At 34.8% G+C, this 17,237-nt stretch overlaps 1 protein-coding gene and 1 long non-coding RNA gene across 23 annotated transcripts in view; one reads left to right on the top strand and one right to left on the bottom strand.

Moving 5' to 3' along the window:
• LOC140603648 (uncharacterized) overlaps positions 1–17,237 on the bottom strand; it is a 166,090-nt gene that overhangs the window by 96,727 nt on the left and 52,126 nt on the right. For 2 of the 17 annotated variants that reach the window (XR_012006595.1, XR_012006592.1), the window contains exon 3: positions 5,387–5,509. The exons of 10 other annotated variants lie outside the window; for them this stretch is intronic. This is a non-coding gene — a long non-coding RNA (uncharacterized lncRNA). Of the gene's footprint in view, positions 1–4,843; positions 4,974–5,386; positions 5,690–10,885; positions 11,036–17,237 lie in introns of those variants that run through there. 5 more of the 17 variants (XR_012006587.1, XR_012006586.1, XR_012006591.1 and 2 more) reach the window with 5 other exon arrangements.
• Positions 1–17,237, top strand: part of UBR5 (ubiquitin protein ligase E3 component n-recognin 5) — a 135,853-nt gene that overhangs the window by 115,870 nt on the left and 2,746 nt on the right. For 4 of the 6 annotated variants that reach the window (XM_072774090.1, XM_072774088.1, XM_072774092.1 and 1 more), the window contains exons 46-58: positions 1,012–1,132; positions 1,221–1,325; positions 3,707–3,950; positions 5,517–5,628; positions 6,208–6,352; positions 7,240–7,370; positions 8,717–8,777; positions 10,909–11,084; positions 11,310–11,394; positions 12,769–12,924; positions 13,468–13,581; positions 14,928–15,072; positions 16,332–16,417. In XM_072774090.1, the coding sequence (XP_072630191.1) occupies positions 1,012–1,132; positions 1,221–1,325; positions 3,707–3,950; positions 5,517–5,628; positions 6,208–6,352; positions 7,240–7,370; positions 8,717–8,777; positions 10,909–11,084; positions 11,310–11,394; positions 12,769–12,924; positions 13,468–13,581; positions 14,928–15,072; positions 16,332–16,417 (1,681 nt within the window). The remainder of the gene's footprint in view (positions 1–1,011; positions 1,133–1,220; positions 1,326–3,706; positions 3,951–5,516; positions 5,629–6,207; positions 6,353–7,239; positions 7,371–8,716; positions 8,778–10,908; positions 11,085–11,309; positions 11,395–12,768; positions 12,925–13,467; positions 13,582–14,927; positions 15,073–16,331; positions 16,418–17,237) is intronic. The other 2 variants (XM_072774091.1, XM_072774089.1) reach the window with 1 other exon arrangement.

Raw genomic sequence — 17,237 nt, 5'->3', positions numbered from 1 at the left:
ATGTGAATGATTAGATAGAGCTTTCTAGGTTTGTGACTCTCACACTTGCTTGGGCTCCTTTGCCAAGTTTACAGTTGGTTATTATCTTCTTGTAAGAGGTAGGTTCTTTGCTTTCCCAATAAAAATTTGCTAGTGTATACTATGTCTCAGTATGGCTAATCACCAAATGATTTGTTGAGTATCTGCTTTTTGGTTACAGGATGTCAGATAATTATTTTTGGTTAGGAGTTCAGGGAGTTTAGGAAACTATATACATTTTATATATACAGTCCAACAATCAAAAGGCAAGGAAGAATTTTGGACTGGGGTGGCACAAGCTTTTCAGACAATATGGCTCGAGCTGAGATGGTTAGAATGCGTAGAGGCAAACAGATTGAAGGGGAGAAGATTTAGAGGTAGGGAGACAAGTTAGAAAAGCTGCGAGTTCAGGTTAGTGGTAAAAAGGGGCTGAAATAAAATATTGCCTTTGGGGATGGATAGGAAATTATGGAAAGAGAAATTTTGAAGGACTTAATCGCTCTGGAGGAACAGGGGCAAGAAACATTAGAATTTGTTTCAAGTTTGTGCAGTAGGGGAAATGGTACTGTTCAAAGAATGCAAGAGGCAGTGTCATTGAATTGTAGAGGCCATATTCAGTTTTCCTGTGTTGAGTTGGACTTACATGTCACTGACATGGAAATAAATATGTAACACTGTGGAAATTCTGGTCTGTTGTGAAAGTTTGAATTGGAGAGGAGGGATGATGGACTTAAAGGAGAAGAGATAAAATTGAAGATGAAGGTAGCAGCTAGGAGATGTATCCTTATATAAAGGACAGAGGGATAATGGAGTAAAAATTAGTTCTGTGAGGCATGAGTAGTTATAGAAAAATTCTGTTAGAGAGGATGTGGTTTGAAGTACTTACGACTTCAGAATATGAAAAGACCAAGAAAATTACTGTCATTGACCAAAAATCAGGAAATTTTTATAGTTGGTTAAATTACTTCCAACTCTCCCTTAAACCTCTTGCAGGCCACAGTGTAGCTTCATGGGAATGGTTATTTCCCATGATATGCTGTTAGGACGTTGGCGCCTTTCTTTGGAACTATTCGGCAGGGTATTCATGGAAGATGTTGGAGCAGAACCTGGATCAGTATGTATTTTGAGCACTTTTAATTCTGTTCTGCCAGATAAGAACATATGTCAGAGAATAATTCTGTCATGCATTCTTTTTTTTAAAGATCCTAACCGAATTGGGTGGTTTTGAGGTAAAAGAATCAAAATTCCGTAGAGAAATGGAAAAACTGAGGAACCAGCAGTCAAGAGATTTATCACTAGAGGTAAAGGTATTTAGATTTTCTTATACTATACATATAGTGTGCTGTTTATATGAAGTTTAAAAACAAAAATAACAATTTCGCTTAGGGGTTAAAAATTTAATATATGGCAATCACCATATTTAGAGTAGTGGTTATTTCTGGCAGTTGGTTTCCTAACATCCTCTCATGATCAATGAATTATTTCAGTGGTTTTTTTTTTTTTTTTTAATGTTTTAGATGTCCTTCAAACCATTAAGGTTAGTATATTCCATTGATGCTCAGATTGTTTTTGGCTAGTGGGAGTCCTTTGGCTCATCGGTCCTTTTGACAGGATTCCGATAACATTGATAACGTCTTTACTTTTTGGTAGGTCTCATGTTGTGTATTTCCTGTCACAGACCTTAAATCAACCATTTCTTCAAAAAGCCTGGTTCCTTTTAGTAGGAAAAAGTATTTCAAGATTATAATATAGGCTGTTATTTCAAGATTATAATCTAGGTTGTAGAGTTATTCACTGCCTAGTAGGTTGGTCATAGTTTCTAGGTCTCTTCAATGGGTAAAGCTAGGAAATTTTCCTTTAAAAAAATCATATTATAAATGCATACTTGATATTTCCAATTCAAATTCAAGATATAGAATCACAGAATTGCTTTATTTCCACCTCTTAGTCTGTATCTCCTTTCTTCTGAACCAAAAATCCAACTTCCCAACACTAAGAAAATTATTCTTTTGCTTTTTATATTATAGCATATACACTGCAGTCTTAGAATCACATCAACACTACCACCCCCAAGATAATTATCAAAAATAGCTTAAGATTTATTTGCAGTTTTTTGTTCTTCCAGCTTATCCAATTAGAGATTATACAAATTGCTTTGTTTCGAAGTCACTTGAAATAATTTTTTCTTTGTGTGGTTTTGCTACTAAGCTGCATAAAACCAAGCCTTTCATTTTGCTTTCAATTTTTTGTGATAGCTGTCTCTCCTTTTTTGGGTTCGGTTTTGTACTTAATGTAAAATATCTACAGTAGTGCAAGGCCAACTCTATAGAAGAAAGTTTATTTAGGGAAATCTAGTTTCTGTTTCTTTTTTACCATCCCCCACTTCTCCCCTTCAGAGTTTTGTTGTTTTTAAATGGTCTTCCTTCCTTTTAAAAAAATGTAATCTTGCATGTGTGTGTATGTATTCATTACCCATCTCTCTTCCTTCCCCTACTCCTGACCCTGAGTGTGCTATACATTTTACTCCATCTTGTTTTTCCTAGTTAACAGTATATCCCAGAGGTAAGATAGAGCAATGTTCTGCCTTCCTTTTACAACTGCTTTTTCTTAGTACTGCATTTTATGGTTGTATCACAGGGGTTTTTTTTTTTTAGCCAGTCTCCTACTCATAGACATTAGGATTTATTTCTAATCTTTTGCTGTTACAAATAGTGGTCCCTGTTTTTCTTTTTAGGCTAGTGTGTGTAGTCTTTAAGATAGATTCTTAGACATAGAACCTAGACATGGGGCAAAGGGCATATGCATATATAATTTTGGAAAATATTTCTGCACAATGGTTATGTATTTTTGTGTTTGTAACATTAATATGAGATGCCTCTGTAGTCCTGCCAGCAGTCTGTCAAATATTTAGATTTTTGCCAATCTGATAGGTAAGAAATGGCATCTTGTGAAATTTTAATTTGCATTTCTTTTACTATGAGCAAAGATAAACATTGTTTCATATATTTAAGGATATTACTTTTTCTATGAACTCTGGTATATCTTGTGCATTTTAAGTTTTTTCCTCAATTTTCTAGATTTTTTAAAAGCACAGTATCTTATGGTGCTATGTATATTATTCATAAATACATATCTTTGTCTGTAGTAGGATACATTCACCAATCATTTTCCCCAGCTTGTCATTTTTCTTTTGCTTTGCTTGTGGTTTTCTGTCACCAAAGGAATATCCCATGTTTTCTAGTATTTGCTGTCTTTTTTTGTGTGTGTTTGGTTTGTTTTAAACAAAACACACTTTTAATTTACTTAGAATTATCCTAGTATATTCCAAAATTGAACAAATTGCTGTTTTCCAATAGACTTAAAAAAAAAAAAAGATTTTGAGAAAGAAAGAAAGGAGTGAGGGAAGGGGGAGAAAAGGGAGAAGGAGACTCTCCCCACTGAGCTCAGGTAGTAAGATTGAGCCCCATGCAGAGCCTCCCTATGATTTTCTCTCTCCCTCTCCCTCTGTACCCCCCACCCCCACACTCACTTTCTCTCTGAAAAACAAAACAAAAACAAAAAACCCCCATAACTTTATACACTCCTGACTTTAAATGAAAAACTAAAATTAGTTTAAGATTTTATATAGGAAAATTTTAAGGTGGTTTCTAACGTTGAAATTTACTACTTTCTGGGTGTATTTTAATAGGTTGATCGGGATCGAGATCTTCTTATTCAGCAGACCATGAGGCAGCTTAACAATCACTTTGGTCGAAGATGTGCTACTACACCAATGGCTGTACATAGAGTAAAAGTCACATTTAAGGATGAGCCAGGAGAGGGCAGTGGTGTAGCACGAAGTTTTTATACAGCCATTGCACAAGCGTTTTTGTCAAATGAAAAACTGCCAAATTTAGATTGTATCCAAAATGCCAACAAAGGCACTCATACAAGTAAGTACTAAAAACAAATTTTTGTTTCATCAAAACAATTTTAAGTATTTATAGTAGGAGAACTTTAGTGTACATTGACATTTTTATACAATTTTATTCTAGATTAATGATTTAATCTTGTTTAAACTACTCTAACCAACAGTTTAACACTTTGCTCTTTTAATGCCATATTTATTTTCATAGATGTGATTGTGTTAGTGAGTTTGTCATCTCAATTGTTACATGTTTGGGGAGTGGGAAGTTGTAAATTCTGTGGTAATAGAAAAATGTATTGAGTGCATAACAGTATTTCCACCACCCCTGTATTATTTTTTTAAGATTTTATTTATTTATTCATGAGAAACAGAGAGAGAGAGTCAGAGACATAGGCAGAGGGAGAAGCAGGCTCCCTGCAGGGAGGCCTTGATCCCCAGACCCCAGAATCATGCCCTGAGCCAAAGGCAGATGCTCAACCACTGAGCCACCCAGGCGCTCCCCACCATCCATGTATCTAATTAGCACAGATACTTAAAAAAAATACCATCCTCTGGAGCAGCAGTGCTATTCAGAGTATGTTTGCAGAGTTGCTACTAGTCCCCAGTGAGATAGGGAGCTTGCAACCAAATATAGATTGGTTGACTAAGTTACCTCACTGATACTTTAGCAAGACACTAGTTTTTTGGGTAGTAAGATTTTCTAAATTAACATCTGGGTACAAGCTCTACCTCCTTGAGGACCAGCACTTAGGTATTAGGATTCCTACCTAATTTTCAAAATAAAAAAAATCTATGAAAATTATAAATGCCGTAAGGAGGTTATAACTGAGGATTCATGTAAGGTGGGGGCAGAAGATTGTCATCTTGTAGATGGATAATTTAAGGAGAGGGAATTATTAAGAAAATTCTATATTTTACCTAGGCTGTAGTGATACTGTATTGGGGTTCGGTAAGCTGCCACCATAGAGGCTGAATGAGCTTTAGGAAGGATTGAGGATGAAAAGATGTGTGGAGTACTCCAGCCTTTCATCATCAGTTTTACCACTTTCTGTAGTGTTAAAATAAAAAGAAATTGGCAAATGTGAATGAGGGAACCTGGAAAGTCCTAACATTTCAGAAATAACTTTTCTGCATTCTTTTTAGGAAACCATACTCTGGCTTATTTTGCTCAAGGGTTTGAAGATAACAATAGCTAAAATGTTTTAGGGGTCTTGTAATGCTTAATACTCAAAACTAAGAACAAAGAAAATAGGACTCTAGCCACATAAGAAATCTCAGCATTATTTATGGTGAAATTATTACATAATGTAATGTAATAATAATATTACATGTTACATATTATTTCACAACTGTGACATAATTCATTAAATACTGAGTCAACATCTATTACATGCCAAGTACATTCTATATGATTACCCTCAACCTTCAAAACCAGGGGGAGAATCAGAGAAAGGTACTCACACAGATGCTTAGGGAGATAATCTTCATCTGTCATGTTCTTATATTTGTCTCATGTCCTCACATGGACTTTCAAAGTTAAGGTAGTTGCATTTCCATTTATGTGAACAAAGTGTTTCATATTTTCTTCCAGGTTTAATGCAGAGATTAAGGAACAGAGGAGAGAGGGATCGGGAAAGGGAGAGAGAAAGGGAAATGAGGAGGAGTAGTGGCTTGCGAGCAGGTTCTCGAAGAGATCGAGATAGGTGAGATCATTTTGTATCTTTTACTGAATAACCACCTTTTTGAATGAAATTGGAAGTAGGCCTGTAATGAGAGGGTCTCAATTACAGACTATTTTTAGAAAAAGTTTTAATATTTGGGTATATGAATAGTAACTATACTATGATTAAAATGTTCTGCTTTAAAAACCCTGGGTCAATTGAAATTACGTAATCTAATATTGTTTCCAAAATTGTCTTAAATTTTATTTGTGGCAGTTGTGTTATACTTAAGCCTCTTAATTTTTTTCCTGTTAGGGTGGGTGGCATTTTACTTTCGACTAAAATTTCCAGAAAATGTGGATGGATTCTTGATTTCTGATATTTTATGGTCCTGTTCCCTTAAAGTCAAATTGAATTATGCATTGCAAATTTATAGATTTTTAAGTAGCAACACCTAGAAGATCTTTATTTCCCAACCATCATCTGTTAGGCATTCTACCACCTTAATCTGATAACTGGAACTACCTGCATGTTCTGGTTTTCCATCTTTGTTACCAGTTGTGTTGATGTTATTTTGCAGACAAGGGGCATGAAATTAAAAGAGCTTTGTTGGTCTTTCAGAGACTTTAGAAGACAGCTTTCCATTGACACTAGGCCCTTCAGACCAGCCTCTGAAGGGAATCCTAGTGATGATCCTGATCCTCTGCCAGCACACCGTCAGGCACTTGGAGAGAGACTTTATCCCCGTGTACAAGCAATGCAACCGGTATGTATGGTGCACTTACCTACCTTTTAACTGACTGTGCCATTTTTGTTTTTGAATTAAAGTTGGCATTGTAAAATGTTAGCTACTGGCAAGCCATGTGGTTGAGGACTGGTAAAAAGGAAGGTTAAGAGGGAAAGCAGTCAAATTTGCTGGAGGGTAGCTTGAGGTTTGTTTTTTCTACCTATGGCTAAGTTGGCATACTACCTAATAAATTTCTTGTGTGCTAAAGAATTAGCTGTGCATTTAAGTTGTATCTTTAGTTGTATAAATTGTTACAGACTTGTACATTGAAGTAGACTTTTTAGTTAATAAGCTGTAGCTAAAATATATTACAAATAATATACTTGATTGCTATTAAGTATTGCTAGAAGATTTTTAACAAACTGGTTGTGTTTGTTTTCCTTTATACATAAATGTATTACAGAAAGAGAAAATAAAACCAATCATAGTTCTTTCAGTAAATCCTTAGTCTTAAATGTAGGTATCTTTCTTTTCTCTCTTCCACTTCTTCCCTCCCTTTCTTTTCTTCTATCCTACATGTAAGAAATGTTTCTGGTCTGAGGGGGGGAAAATGGAAACCGAGTATTTGCATGTTTACTCATGGATAGCAGAAATGTTAAAAGGCTTGTCATACAAATTTTAAACTAGCTTTATTATTTTTTATTTTTTTATTAAACTAGCTTTAATAAGATACCAGAGTTCTCTATAATTAAGCTTCCAGTTTAATAAAGTACCTTACTGGTTCAGAAATCTTTTCGTTATCCATATGTCTTACATTTTCTTCCTTTTCTTCTTCTTTTTTTTTTTTTTCTTTTTAGATAAAAGACTTGATTTAGATGAGAGGTTTCACAGTGTAGGGGCAAGTAACATTTGTTCATTGTTTTCAGGCATTTGCAAGTAAAATTACTGGCATGCTTTTGGAATTATCCCCAGCTCAGCTGCTTCTCCTTCTAGCAAGTGAAGATTCTCTGAGAGCAAGAGTGGATGAAGCCATGGAACTTATTATAGCACATGGACGGTAATGTGTATAATTGGGGAGGCATTTCAGTTTAAACATTAACTACTTTATTTTTAGGATGGAGGTGCTACCATACCTTAAAATTTATACTAGAAGGTACACAATAATTAAATGTTTTTTTAAGAGATGGCTTAAAAACCATGAGATGGTTGAGTTTCACATGTGTTGCAAAGTTAGAATTTTAGCAGTAACAGGTTCTAAAAATCTTTTATACCTGATACTTAAAAATTACTTGTAAAAAGTACATACCAAATTCTCTACCAGAATAACCCTAATGGCAGAGGCTAGCTTCTTCAAGGAATCAGGGTGTAGTCCCTGAGTTCTTGCCATAAGCATGAAATTTCTTTTAGATCTCCTTATTTATCTTAAAAATCCATGCAAGTTTTTGCTTTCTGTTGTGTAACAGATTTGTTTTATATTAAAACTAAAAATACCTAATAGTTAAATTCTTTTTCCCGAGGTGACAAGTAAAAGTGACATCAGGAAAATATGCTAAACTTATTCTGTGCCTTCTATTGTAAGGCTAAATACTCAGTTTGAAGCTTTAGATGTAAATTTCTGTCTTTTCTTCCTAGTCATGATTTTGTTCAAGAAACCTAGATTGGATAGAATCCTAGAAATGGATAAGTGGGTAGGCTAAAGCACTGAAACTTAACAGCCTGTTTCATAGCCTTTGAATGGTCCAAGCCAAAAGACTATTGCTGGAAGTTTAGTTTCTTTGGTGGTAATTACCATTTTTCTTCTCAGGATTTTAATGTACTGTTTCTTCATTCCTTTTCCTGTCTCTGGAAGTAATCAGCACCCCGATAGAGCTTATGAGGAATGTGCATTTTGATAAAAAGATTTTTTTATGTAAGGTTGCTAATTTAGTAGGATTTTCTGTTGACTGCAAGTAATTTTCTGTTGACATGATATTCCTTTCAGCTGGCTATATAAAGTGAACAGTGAATTTATTAATATTCTAGAAAAATTAAACAGACTAAAGAATTTGATTCCTATGGTGACTGCCTTTTTTTTTTTTTTTTGGTGACTGCCTTCTGAGCATTTTTTGTTCTTTTACTACAATGTGAGCTTGAGCTTTTAGTCCCCCTGTGAAGACTGCATTTATATTTGTCTTAAATCAGGTAGCCCTTAGCTTATTATCTTGAATCACACACGTAGCATCTAATGTTTTTTTGTGTATATAATACTTTCTCTTTTCCTATAATTGTACTGCCTAATAAGTGTCCTGAATATTTTTAAAAATATATTTATAAATTCTTATAAATTCAAATGCATGTTTCTCTACACTAAGTTGTAGAAGTCTCTTTTATCTGGAATGTGAAAGGTTTTTGGTTTGTTTTTAGGGAAAATGGAGCTGATAGTATCTTGGATCTTGGATTATTAGACTCCTCAGAAAAGGTACAGGTAAGAGATGTTTTGTACATGTGTTAATAATTGGAACTCCAGTTTAGCACAGCCTGAATTAAGCTTTAATTTAGAGATGTCATGAATTTCTTAGGGCTTATTCCTCAAGAAAGAAATGAGTGCCAAAGCTGCAGAGAAAATGGGGCAGCAGTAAGGATGGCTTTTTTAGCACGTTGACCTATTTCATTCTTAAGCTAAGAACTTCATTGCCAACCATGGTGGAGCAGACCTGGTATAATCTTCTCTCTTCACTGATTAAAACTAAAAACTAAACAAAACGTGAAAAAGAACTGCCTGAGGATTCTGAAAAGTAGACAATAGCACACATATTATAGAGGGAAGTCAAATTGAAAAATGGCTGGTATGGCATTGTTTCAGGCAGGAGAGTAACGTCGGTCCCTTTTACTCCCATCTTAGCTGGAAGATAGAAAAGGCTTTGAGAACTAAACTGTAGTATAAACAACAATCCCAATGGTGCATATGCAGGGCAGACCCAAAAAGTATAATAAAAGGCTTTGAAAATTTGTTATCAGAACTACTGCACACAGATAATGACACTTCCAATCTGAATCTAGCCAGGTTGATTGCCTACTGAACCCCAAAACATCAACTTTCTCTTTCATTTTAACAAGACTCAGAGTTTTACAACTTAATATTCAAACGGCTAGGATACACCCCAAAATTATTCAACATACAAAGAACCAGAAAAGACTTAGTTCTCCTGGCAAAAGAACCAATAAGTGCTAACTTAAGATGACCTACTTGTTGGATTATCAAAGACTTTTATCTCCTATTCTATGAGATAGAGGTGTTTTTATCTCCTAGAACATGAGATAAAGTTAAGCACTAGTGAACTGAAAGAGGTTCATAGCAGAGAAATAGAAACTTTGAAAGAGAGCCAAGGGAAAAGTTTAGAATTAAAAGTACATCTAAAAGAAAAAAATTCAGTAGATAGGTTATTAGTAGAATAAAGGTGATAGGAAAGTGTCAGTTTAAAGATAGAAATTGTCCACTCTGAAGAACAGAGAGATTTTGAACTAAACAATTTCAGGAATCTGTGGGACCATATCAAAAGATCAGACATCCATGTCATTGAAGAGGAGAGACTGCTACAGGAAAATATTTGAAGAAACAGCAGCTGAAAACTTCCCAAATTTGGTATAAGACATAGATTTTATAGATTCAAGGTGGTCCGTGAACCCTAAATAGGATAAAGTGAAAGAAAACTATGTATATATATAATTGAATTGCTATAAAACTAACCAGCCAAAGAACAGTGCCTTACATATAGAGAACCAGTGTTTTGAAAGACTGGATTTTTTATCAGAAAGGTACTGGCCAGAAGGCAGTGGATCATTCATTCATTTCTTTTCCCCCTAAATTAATTAATTTATTTAAATTCAGTTTGTGGATCTTTCATTCTTAAAATGTTTCAAGAATTGTCAATCCAGAATTCTATATCCATCAAAAATCTTTAAGGAATTAGGGTGAAAGAAGCTACCAGTTTCATTAGTGATCTTAAATGGACAGAGAATTAGAAAAGTATAGGGATCCCTGGGTGGCGCAGCGGTTTGGCGCCTGCCTTTGGCCCAGGGCGTGATCCTGGAGACCCGGGATCGAATCCCACGTCAGGCTCCCGGTGCGTGGAGCCTGCTTCTCCCTCTGCCTGTGTCTCTGCCTCTCTCTCTCTCACTGTGTGCCTATCATAAATAAATAAACTTAAAAAAAAAAAAAATTTAAATGGACAGAGAAATTAAAGATTTAATAGGCATGAGCTTTATATATCACAGTTCTGAAAGGATGAATTTAAAAGTTTATTTACATTTAAATATAAATGTTGCTTTGCCTACCTGACTTCGCTTTGAATGATTTTAGACAACTAGTTCAAATATTTTGTTTTTAACATCAATCTTGGGTTGGGGGATGCCTGGGTGGCTTGGTTGGTTAAGAGTCCAAGTCTTGATTTCAGCTCAGGTTATGATCTCAGGGTCCTGAGTTGAGCCCTGTGGTACATGGAGGCTACATCTCCCTCTCCCTCCCCCACCCTTGTGTATGCACATGCTCTCTCAAATAAATAAATAAAAACTTAATAAAATCAATCTTGAGACTTAATTTGATGATCTTTTATTAGGAAAACCGGAAGCGTCATGGCTCTAGTCGAAGTGTTGTAGATATGGATTTAGATGATACAGACGATGGTGATGATAATGCCCCTTTGTTTTACCAACCTGGAAAAAGAGGATTTTATACTCCAAGGCCTGGCAAAAACACAGAAGCAAGGTTGAATTGTTTCAGAAACATTGGCAGGTAAAATAACTCTAATCTTATATTTGAATTTTTTAAAAATTTCAGTTTGAGACTTTTCTAAAACATTAGTTTTTAAAATGAATATATGTTCTTCATATTGATTAGAAATGAGGCTATAGAAAATTTCTCAAAATACTTGTGTATATATTATGTATGTATGTGTGGGGTTTATGTGTTTTAGAATTATTTTCAAATTTAAATATATTTCCCTGTTTTTATTTTTAGGATTCTTGGACTATGTCTGTTACAGAATGAACTATGTCCTATTACATTGAATAGACATGTAATTAAAGTGTTGCTTGGTAGGAAAGTAAGTGATTTTAATGAACCTAACTGCTTTTACAATTGCAAGAATTTCCTATTATAGCCGTTATATAAATCATTTTCAAACATTTAATGACATGGGAAAAAAAATCTCAATACATGGAGGAGATAGCATAGCAGTGTGGGTGACACAGGTGGGTGTTTGGGAATATCTGACAGACCTGGATCTTGATGCAGACAAATCCCCTGACACCTATGGCATATTTTCCCATTTACAAAATGGTAAAACTGTGAGTGCCTGGTAAGTGCTCAAAAGATTTTAACTATTATTTGTTCAAACAGGTGGTAGTGGAATTAGAAGTAGTATTCTACTGAAAAGAGCATTGTTGGCTTCAAAAATATATGTAAGATGTACAGGAGGGAGAGGGGACAAAAGAATTTTGAGAAAATACAATATAGCATGCTTGATATTTATCTCCAAGTGATAAAATTAGCTTAATTTCTTAATGCGCTTTGATAGTTTGTCTGCCTGTACATTCTATTATAATGGGCGGAGGCAGGGAAGCTACATCCTTTAAAACTTATGTATAATACTAATTATGCACTTTTTGATTTAAAACACAACTGCCAGTGTTCCTAAAGGTATTATAAAGAAATTACTTGACAAAACAATGAAATATTTTGGTCTTTTCCAGCAATGTATATCACAATGTGATATGAATTAGAATGTTAAAGCTGTAGTCTAATAATTTTCTTCAATCAAACCCACTGATGGTTTTCTAATACAGTATATCATTATATATGTGTGTGTGTGTGTGTGTATATATATGTAAGTACACATATATAATGATGTAAACTCTGACCCTATTGAATTCTTAGTTTTCCAGCTAAAATATTCTTGTGAAAAGAAGAAGTAGATTTAAAGCGCAGTAGCAGCTCAGAAATGTTGATGTGTTAAGCCTTTAACAAGGTTTATGGAAAAGATCATGGAGTTTATGGAAAAGATCATGGATCATAGACTCAAGTCTAACCCAATGATCTGATCTTCAGCAAGTTGCTGAATTCCTTTGAGCATCAGATTCATCGTCTAGAATTAATAATCTATATTTTAGATTATAATCAAGACTAAGTAGGATGTATATACAAGAACAAGCTGCTCAGCATAATCACTGTTTAATAATTAGTGCAGGTTTTCCAAATAAGTTATTTTGGAACTTAAACTCCTCCACTTACTGGCCTTAAATTTTTTTTCAAAATATATATTACACTTTTTATACTTTGAAAGTTAAATAATTATCAAAGATTAACATTTTACCTTTTTAAATCAGTTATATTTAGTGGAATATTCTCTAGATCTTCAAATTAGATAAAATTCAGTAAAGATGTTTCATAATTGAGTTTCATGTGATTGCTTTCTTAGGTCAATTGGCATGATTTTGCTTTTTTTGACCCTGTGATGTATGAGAGTTTACGGCAACTCATCCTTGCTTCTCAGAGTTCAGATGCTGATGCTGTTTTCTCTGCAATGGATTTGGCATTTGCAATTGACTTGTGTAAAGAAGAGGGTGGAGGACAGGTAAAGCAAATATGTAATTTTCTGACTCTGGCAAGAGAATTTGGTTAGTCTGTTTTACTTTTCTTACGTAGAAACAATTTACTTGGGGACAGAACAAGAAACACACAAACCTACAGAGAAAAGACATAACAGCTGACAGGCAGAAAGAGAGATGGAAAGTTAATGAGATGGACTGAAAGAAGAGTTTTTTGTACTTATTCAGGTCTAAAATTTTTGCATCTCTTAGATACTTGTCATATACAGAATTATCTTTTTATTTTTAATTTTAGAGACAGTAAGGGGGTTGGGGCAGAGGGAGACAAAGAAACTGTAAGTAGACTCTCTGCACTGAACGCAGAGCCTGACCTGGGGCTCGATCTCACTACCCTGAAATCATGACCGGAGCTGAAACCAAGAGTTGGACGTGTAACTGACTGTGACACCAGATGCCCTCAGAATTGTCTTTTAGATTTTAGAATTTTAGCAAATTGTTTTATGAACGGTAGACTTATTACTGCTTTGACAAAATTGCTTTTAAATGACAGTGCAAATTTTTTTTTACAGGTTGAACTTATTCCTAATGGTGTAAATATACCAGTGACTCCCCAGAATGTTTATGAGTATGTGCGGAAATATGCAGAACACAGAATGTTGGTAGTTGCAGAACAGCCATTACATGTGAGTAACTTTCTCAAAAGTGTTCTTTGATTTGATGAGGCTGTTTGTGTCTTCATGTGTGGTAAACTAGTTCAGTGTATATTCAGCTTGCCTATGAAAGGTTAAAATTTTTAAACCAGACTAATTTATGTACAATGTAAATTACACCTGACTCCAGACCAAGCAGTATCTTTTTTGGTAAAATGGTTTGAAAAAACCATGTAATCATCCGAAAATCAATTTGGAGTGTAAAAGTTGGGAAAGGAAATAACTACTGTCATAGGGTCCTTCTACCACCCATTTGTTTAGGTGATTAGAGGGACTCCAACACAATGATAGCCATGGTTTATTATAGCAGAAAGACTCACAGCAAGGGAAAAAAAAGCACATCAGACCAAGTCCAGAGGACTCTAGGTGCAGCCTTCCAAAGTTCTCTCTCTCAGGCCATGTGCTGTCACAAAGAACATACCTCTTTCCTTCAGCAGTGAACTACAGAAACACTATACAGTGTTTGTACTTTGTAAGAGTTGCAGCCCAGGGTTTTTTGTTTTGTTTTGTTTTTTCGAAGCCAGTCCTGTAAGCATTTTCTGCCTATGCAGCCAGCCAAGATTACCGAAATTCATCACAGATTACACTGTTTGCGCAGCCTAGGCAAGCTAATAAAGCAGGGTTCATTGCTCCAGGCTTTCAAAATAGCCATATCAGTAAAGCCAAGTTTCAAGATGCCAGCCAAGGACCATCCCCCTTAGTGAGGGCCTCCTAAAGAGCCACATCAGGCCTGCTGTGTATGTCAAGTGTTCTGATCCCTATGCTAGGAATAATTATGCAGGCTCTGGAGCCATAGTGTCAGGATTCTAATCATGGCTACAACACCCTTTAGCTACATATGACATTAGCAAACCACGTAGTATTTTATGCCTTGGTTCCCTTCTGTAAAATGATAGAATTAAATGTATTAATAATGTAAGCTGTTTAGAACCATTGTAATTTCTCAGTAAGTGTCTAGATTTTGGATTTGTCATTATGAGACTTTTCATAGGATGTGACAGGATAGCATGTTTGACAAATTGAAGCTATTTAATGTCTAGCCTGTTAATATAATTATTTCAGTTAAATCCTGGTATATAACAATACTATTTCACTTTCAAGCCTGTGGCCTATTCATGATGCCTTTCTTTTTTTTCCCCCTCTGCCTCTTTTGAATCTGTTAAATTCAAAATACAGAACTTAATTTCTTTCTTTCTGGTTTAAAATGAAAACTAGTATTTTTAGGCTGCTAAAATTCGATGTTGGGTTTTAACAGTAATGCTACGTGGAAAATAAAGTACTGAGACTAATAAAAAGGTAATTTTTAAAATATTCTGTAGGCAATGAGGAAAGGTCTACTGGATGTGCTTCCAAAAAATTCATTAGAAGATTTAACAGCAGAAGATTTTAGGCTTTTGGTAAATGGCTGTGGTGAAGTTAATGTTCAGATGTTGATCAGTTTCACTTCTTTCAATGATGAATCAGGTACGAAATTTTTTGAATGTTTTAAGGAATAAACTAGATATATTTATAGGGTTTAGAAATGCTGTGTTATTAAGTTGTTTAAAGTTTTTTGTCTATATTTTTAAGATGATGGTTTAGCCATTAGGTTATTCTTAATTCTTTGCTTATTTTGCTAGGTTGTAAAGGATATGTGGTTGGTTTAGTATGAATACAAGTAAAAGTTCTCTGTGGTGAGCAAGTACATAAAAGGTTTTTTATAAACTAAGAAAAAATAATCCATTTGACAATTCTATTGGTCTTTCTAATTCATTTCTGTTAGACTCCCTAATTAAAGAATTTAACCACATGGTGTTTGCTTTGTAGAAGTGATGGAAAGCTCACTTAGAAACAATACACACACACACACACACACACACACAAAGAAACAACACACACTCGGAGAATCTAGAAAGAATAGCAAGTTGTAGTAATAATCCTCCTAGAATAACATTTAGTTTTAGTGCCTGATTTGCTAGAACTCTGTTTTCAAAGTCCCATAAGCCTAAGAATAGAATTTTAGCTGTCACTATTCAGTAAAACATTGGAAGCTCCAAGAAATTCCCCACATGTTCAGAATTACTGTGTACATGAAGGTACCAGTTTTCCTCCCTTTTTCATATTTTGCAAACAGCTTCAGCTAAATTCTAGTAAGTTATATTTGGATAAATTTTGTTTTTTCTTTGGCAACATACAGATTCATTATATAATGGTTTTTATGCTTTTTAATATAATTTTCAGTGCTTGTTGAGATAAGAATTTGTCTCATTTCAAACCAAAAACTGAAGAGGGGAAGATAAATACCTCACCAAGTATGATCCTCAGATAAGCAGCAGCATCTAGAAGTTTTTTTAGGAATGCAGAATCTTCGTTCCTTTTAGCCCTTCCCCCCAAACCTAGTAAATGAAAACCTGCATTTTAAAAAGATCCCCTAGGTGATTTGTAAACTCATTAAAATTTGTGAAGCACTGGTTTAAGTTCATGAGAGGACTCATGAGTTACAGCTGGGATTAAAGCCTTGTGATTATGAATTTTGAGGCTGTCAGTCCATTTTTCTTGGTCATCCTAAATCAGGGTTGATTAATGAGCTGTAGAGGTTTTATAATTATGAAAATAATTCCTAATACAGGAAATTAGGACTAATACTCCTGATCCTAACATTTCAATTTTATATCTATTTTTATAAGAAGTAATATTTTAAAATAACTGGTACAGTATACTGGATTTATATTCTTCATTCTTAGGAGAAAATGCTGAGAAGCTCTTGCAGTTTAAGCGTTGGTTCTGGTCAATAGTAGAGAAGATGAGCATGACAGAACGACAAGATCTTGTAAGTTAAAAATTCACAAAATTTGTAGAAGAAAAATATGAAATTTTAAAATACTGTGTATGATAACCTTTTAAGCTTGTAAACAGTGGTTGGCCATTTTAATTTTGGCTAAGGAAATTGCAGAAAGGTGGATATCTAAGGCAGTTTTAGTTTTTCTACTCTAGAACTGAAAACCTGAAGTATTAAAAAAGCCTGTAAGCAGAGTGAAATGCATTTCGCTGATGATATGCTGTCCTTAGTCCCAGAAGATAATACCGGTTTATTCAGTAGAGACATATTTCTTTTTCCCTATAGTGCTTATATATGCTAGCTGCTCCCTTTTTTTTTTTTTTTTTAAGATTTTATTTATTTATTCATGAAAGATACACAGAGAGAAAGGCAGAGACGTAGGCAGAGGGAGAAGCAGGCTCCAGGCAGGGAGCCTGATGTGGGACTTGATCCTGAGACTGCGGATCACGCCCTGGGTCAGCGGCAGGTGCTCAACGGCTGAGCCACCCACGCGTTGCAAAATTTTTGAATAAAATAATCTTGATGTTATCTGTATACTAGGAATAGAGTAGCTTGTGGGTATTAAGCCCATGATCTTAATCTTACCTACTCATCAGAATCATCAACTACATAATGTAAACTTTGGTTATAGAGAAAAGCCTACTATAAGTCGGTGGAATCTATGTCCAACTTTGAGTATATAACCAAATCAACCTGTCCATTAATCTTGAAAAGCAGTCTTCACCTGACTTTCTTTTAGAAATTTGAGGGACTTTCCTTACCTGGAAAAACCTGAGATCTTTCAACTCATACTCCTCATAGTTCCCTGCAA

This window comes from Canis lupus, chromosome 14 (genome assembly GCF_048164855.1).
Source record: "Canis lupus baileyi chromosome 14, mCanLup2.hap1, whole genome shotgun sequence".
In the NCBI taxonomy this organism is placed as follows: Eukaryota; Metazoa; Chordata; class Mammalia; order Carnivora; family Canidae; genus Canis; species Canis lupus.
The sequence above is the reverse complement of the archived record's forward strand: the minus strand, read 5'-3'. Positions and strand labels throughout refer to the sequence as shown.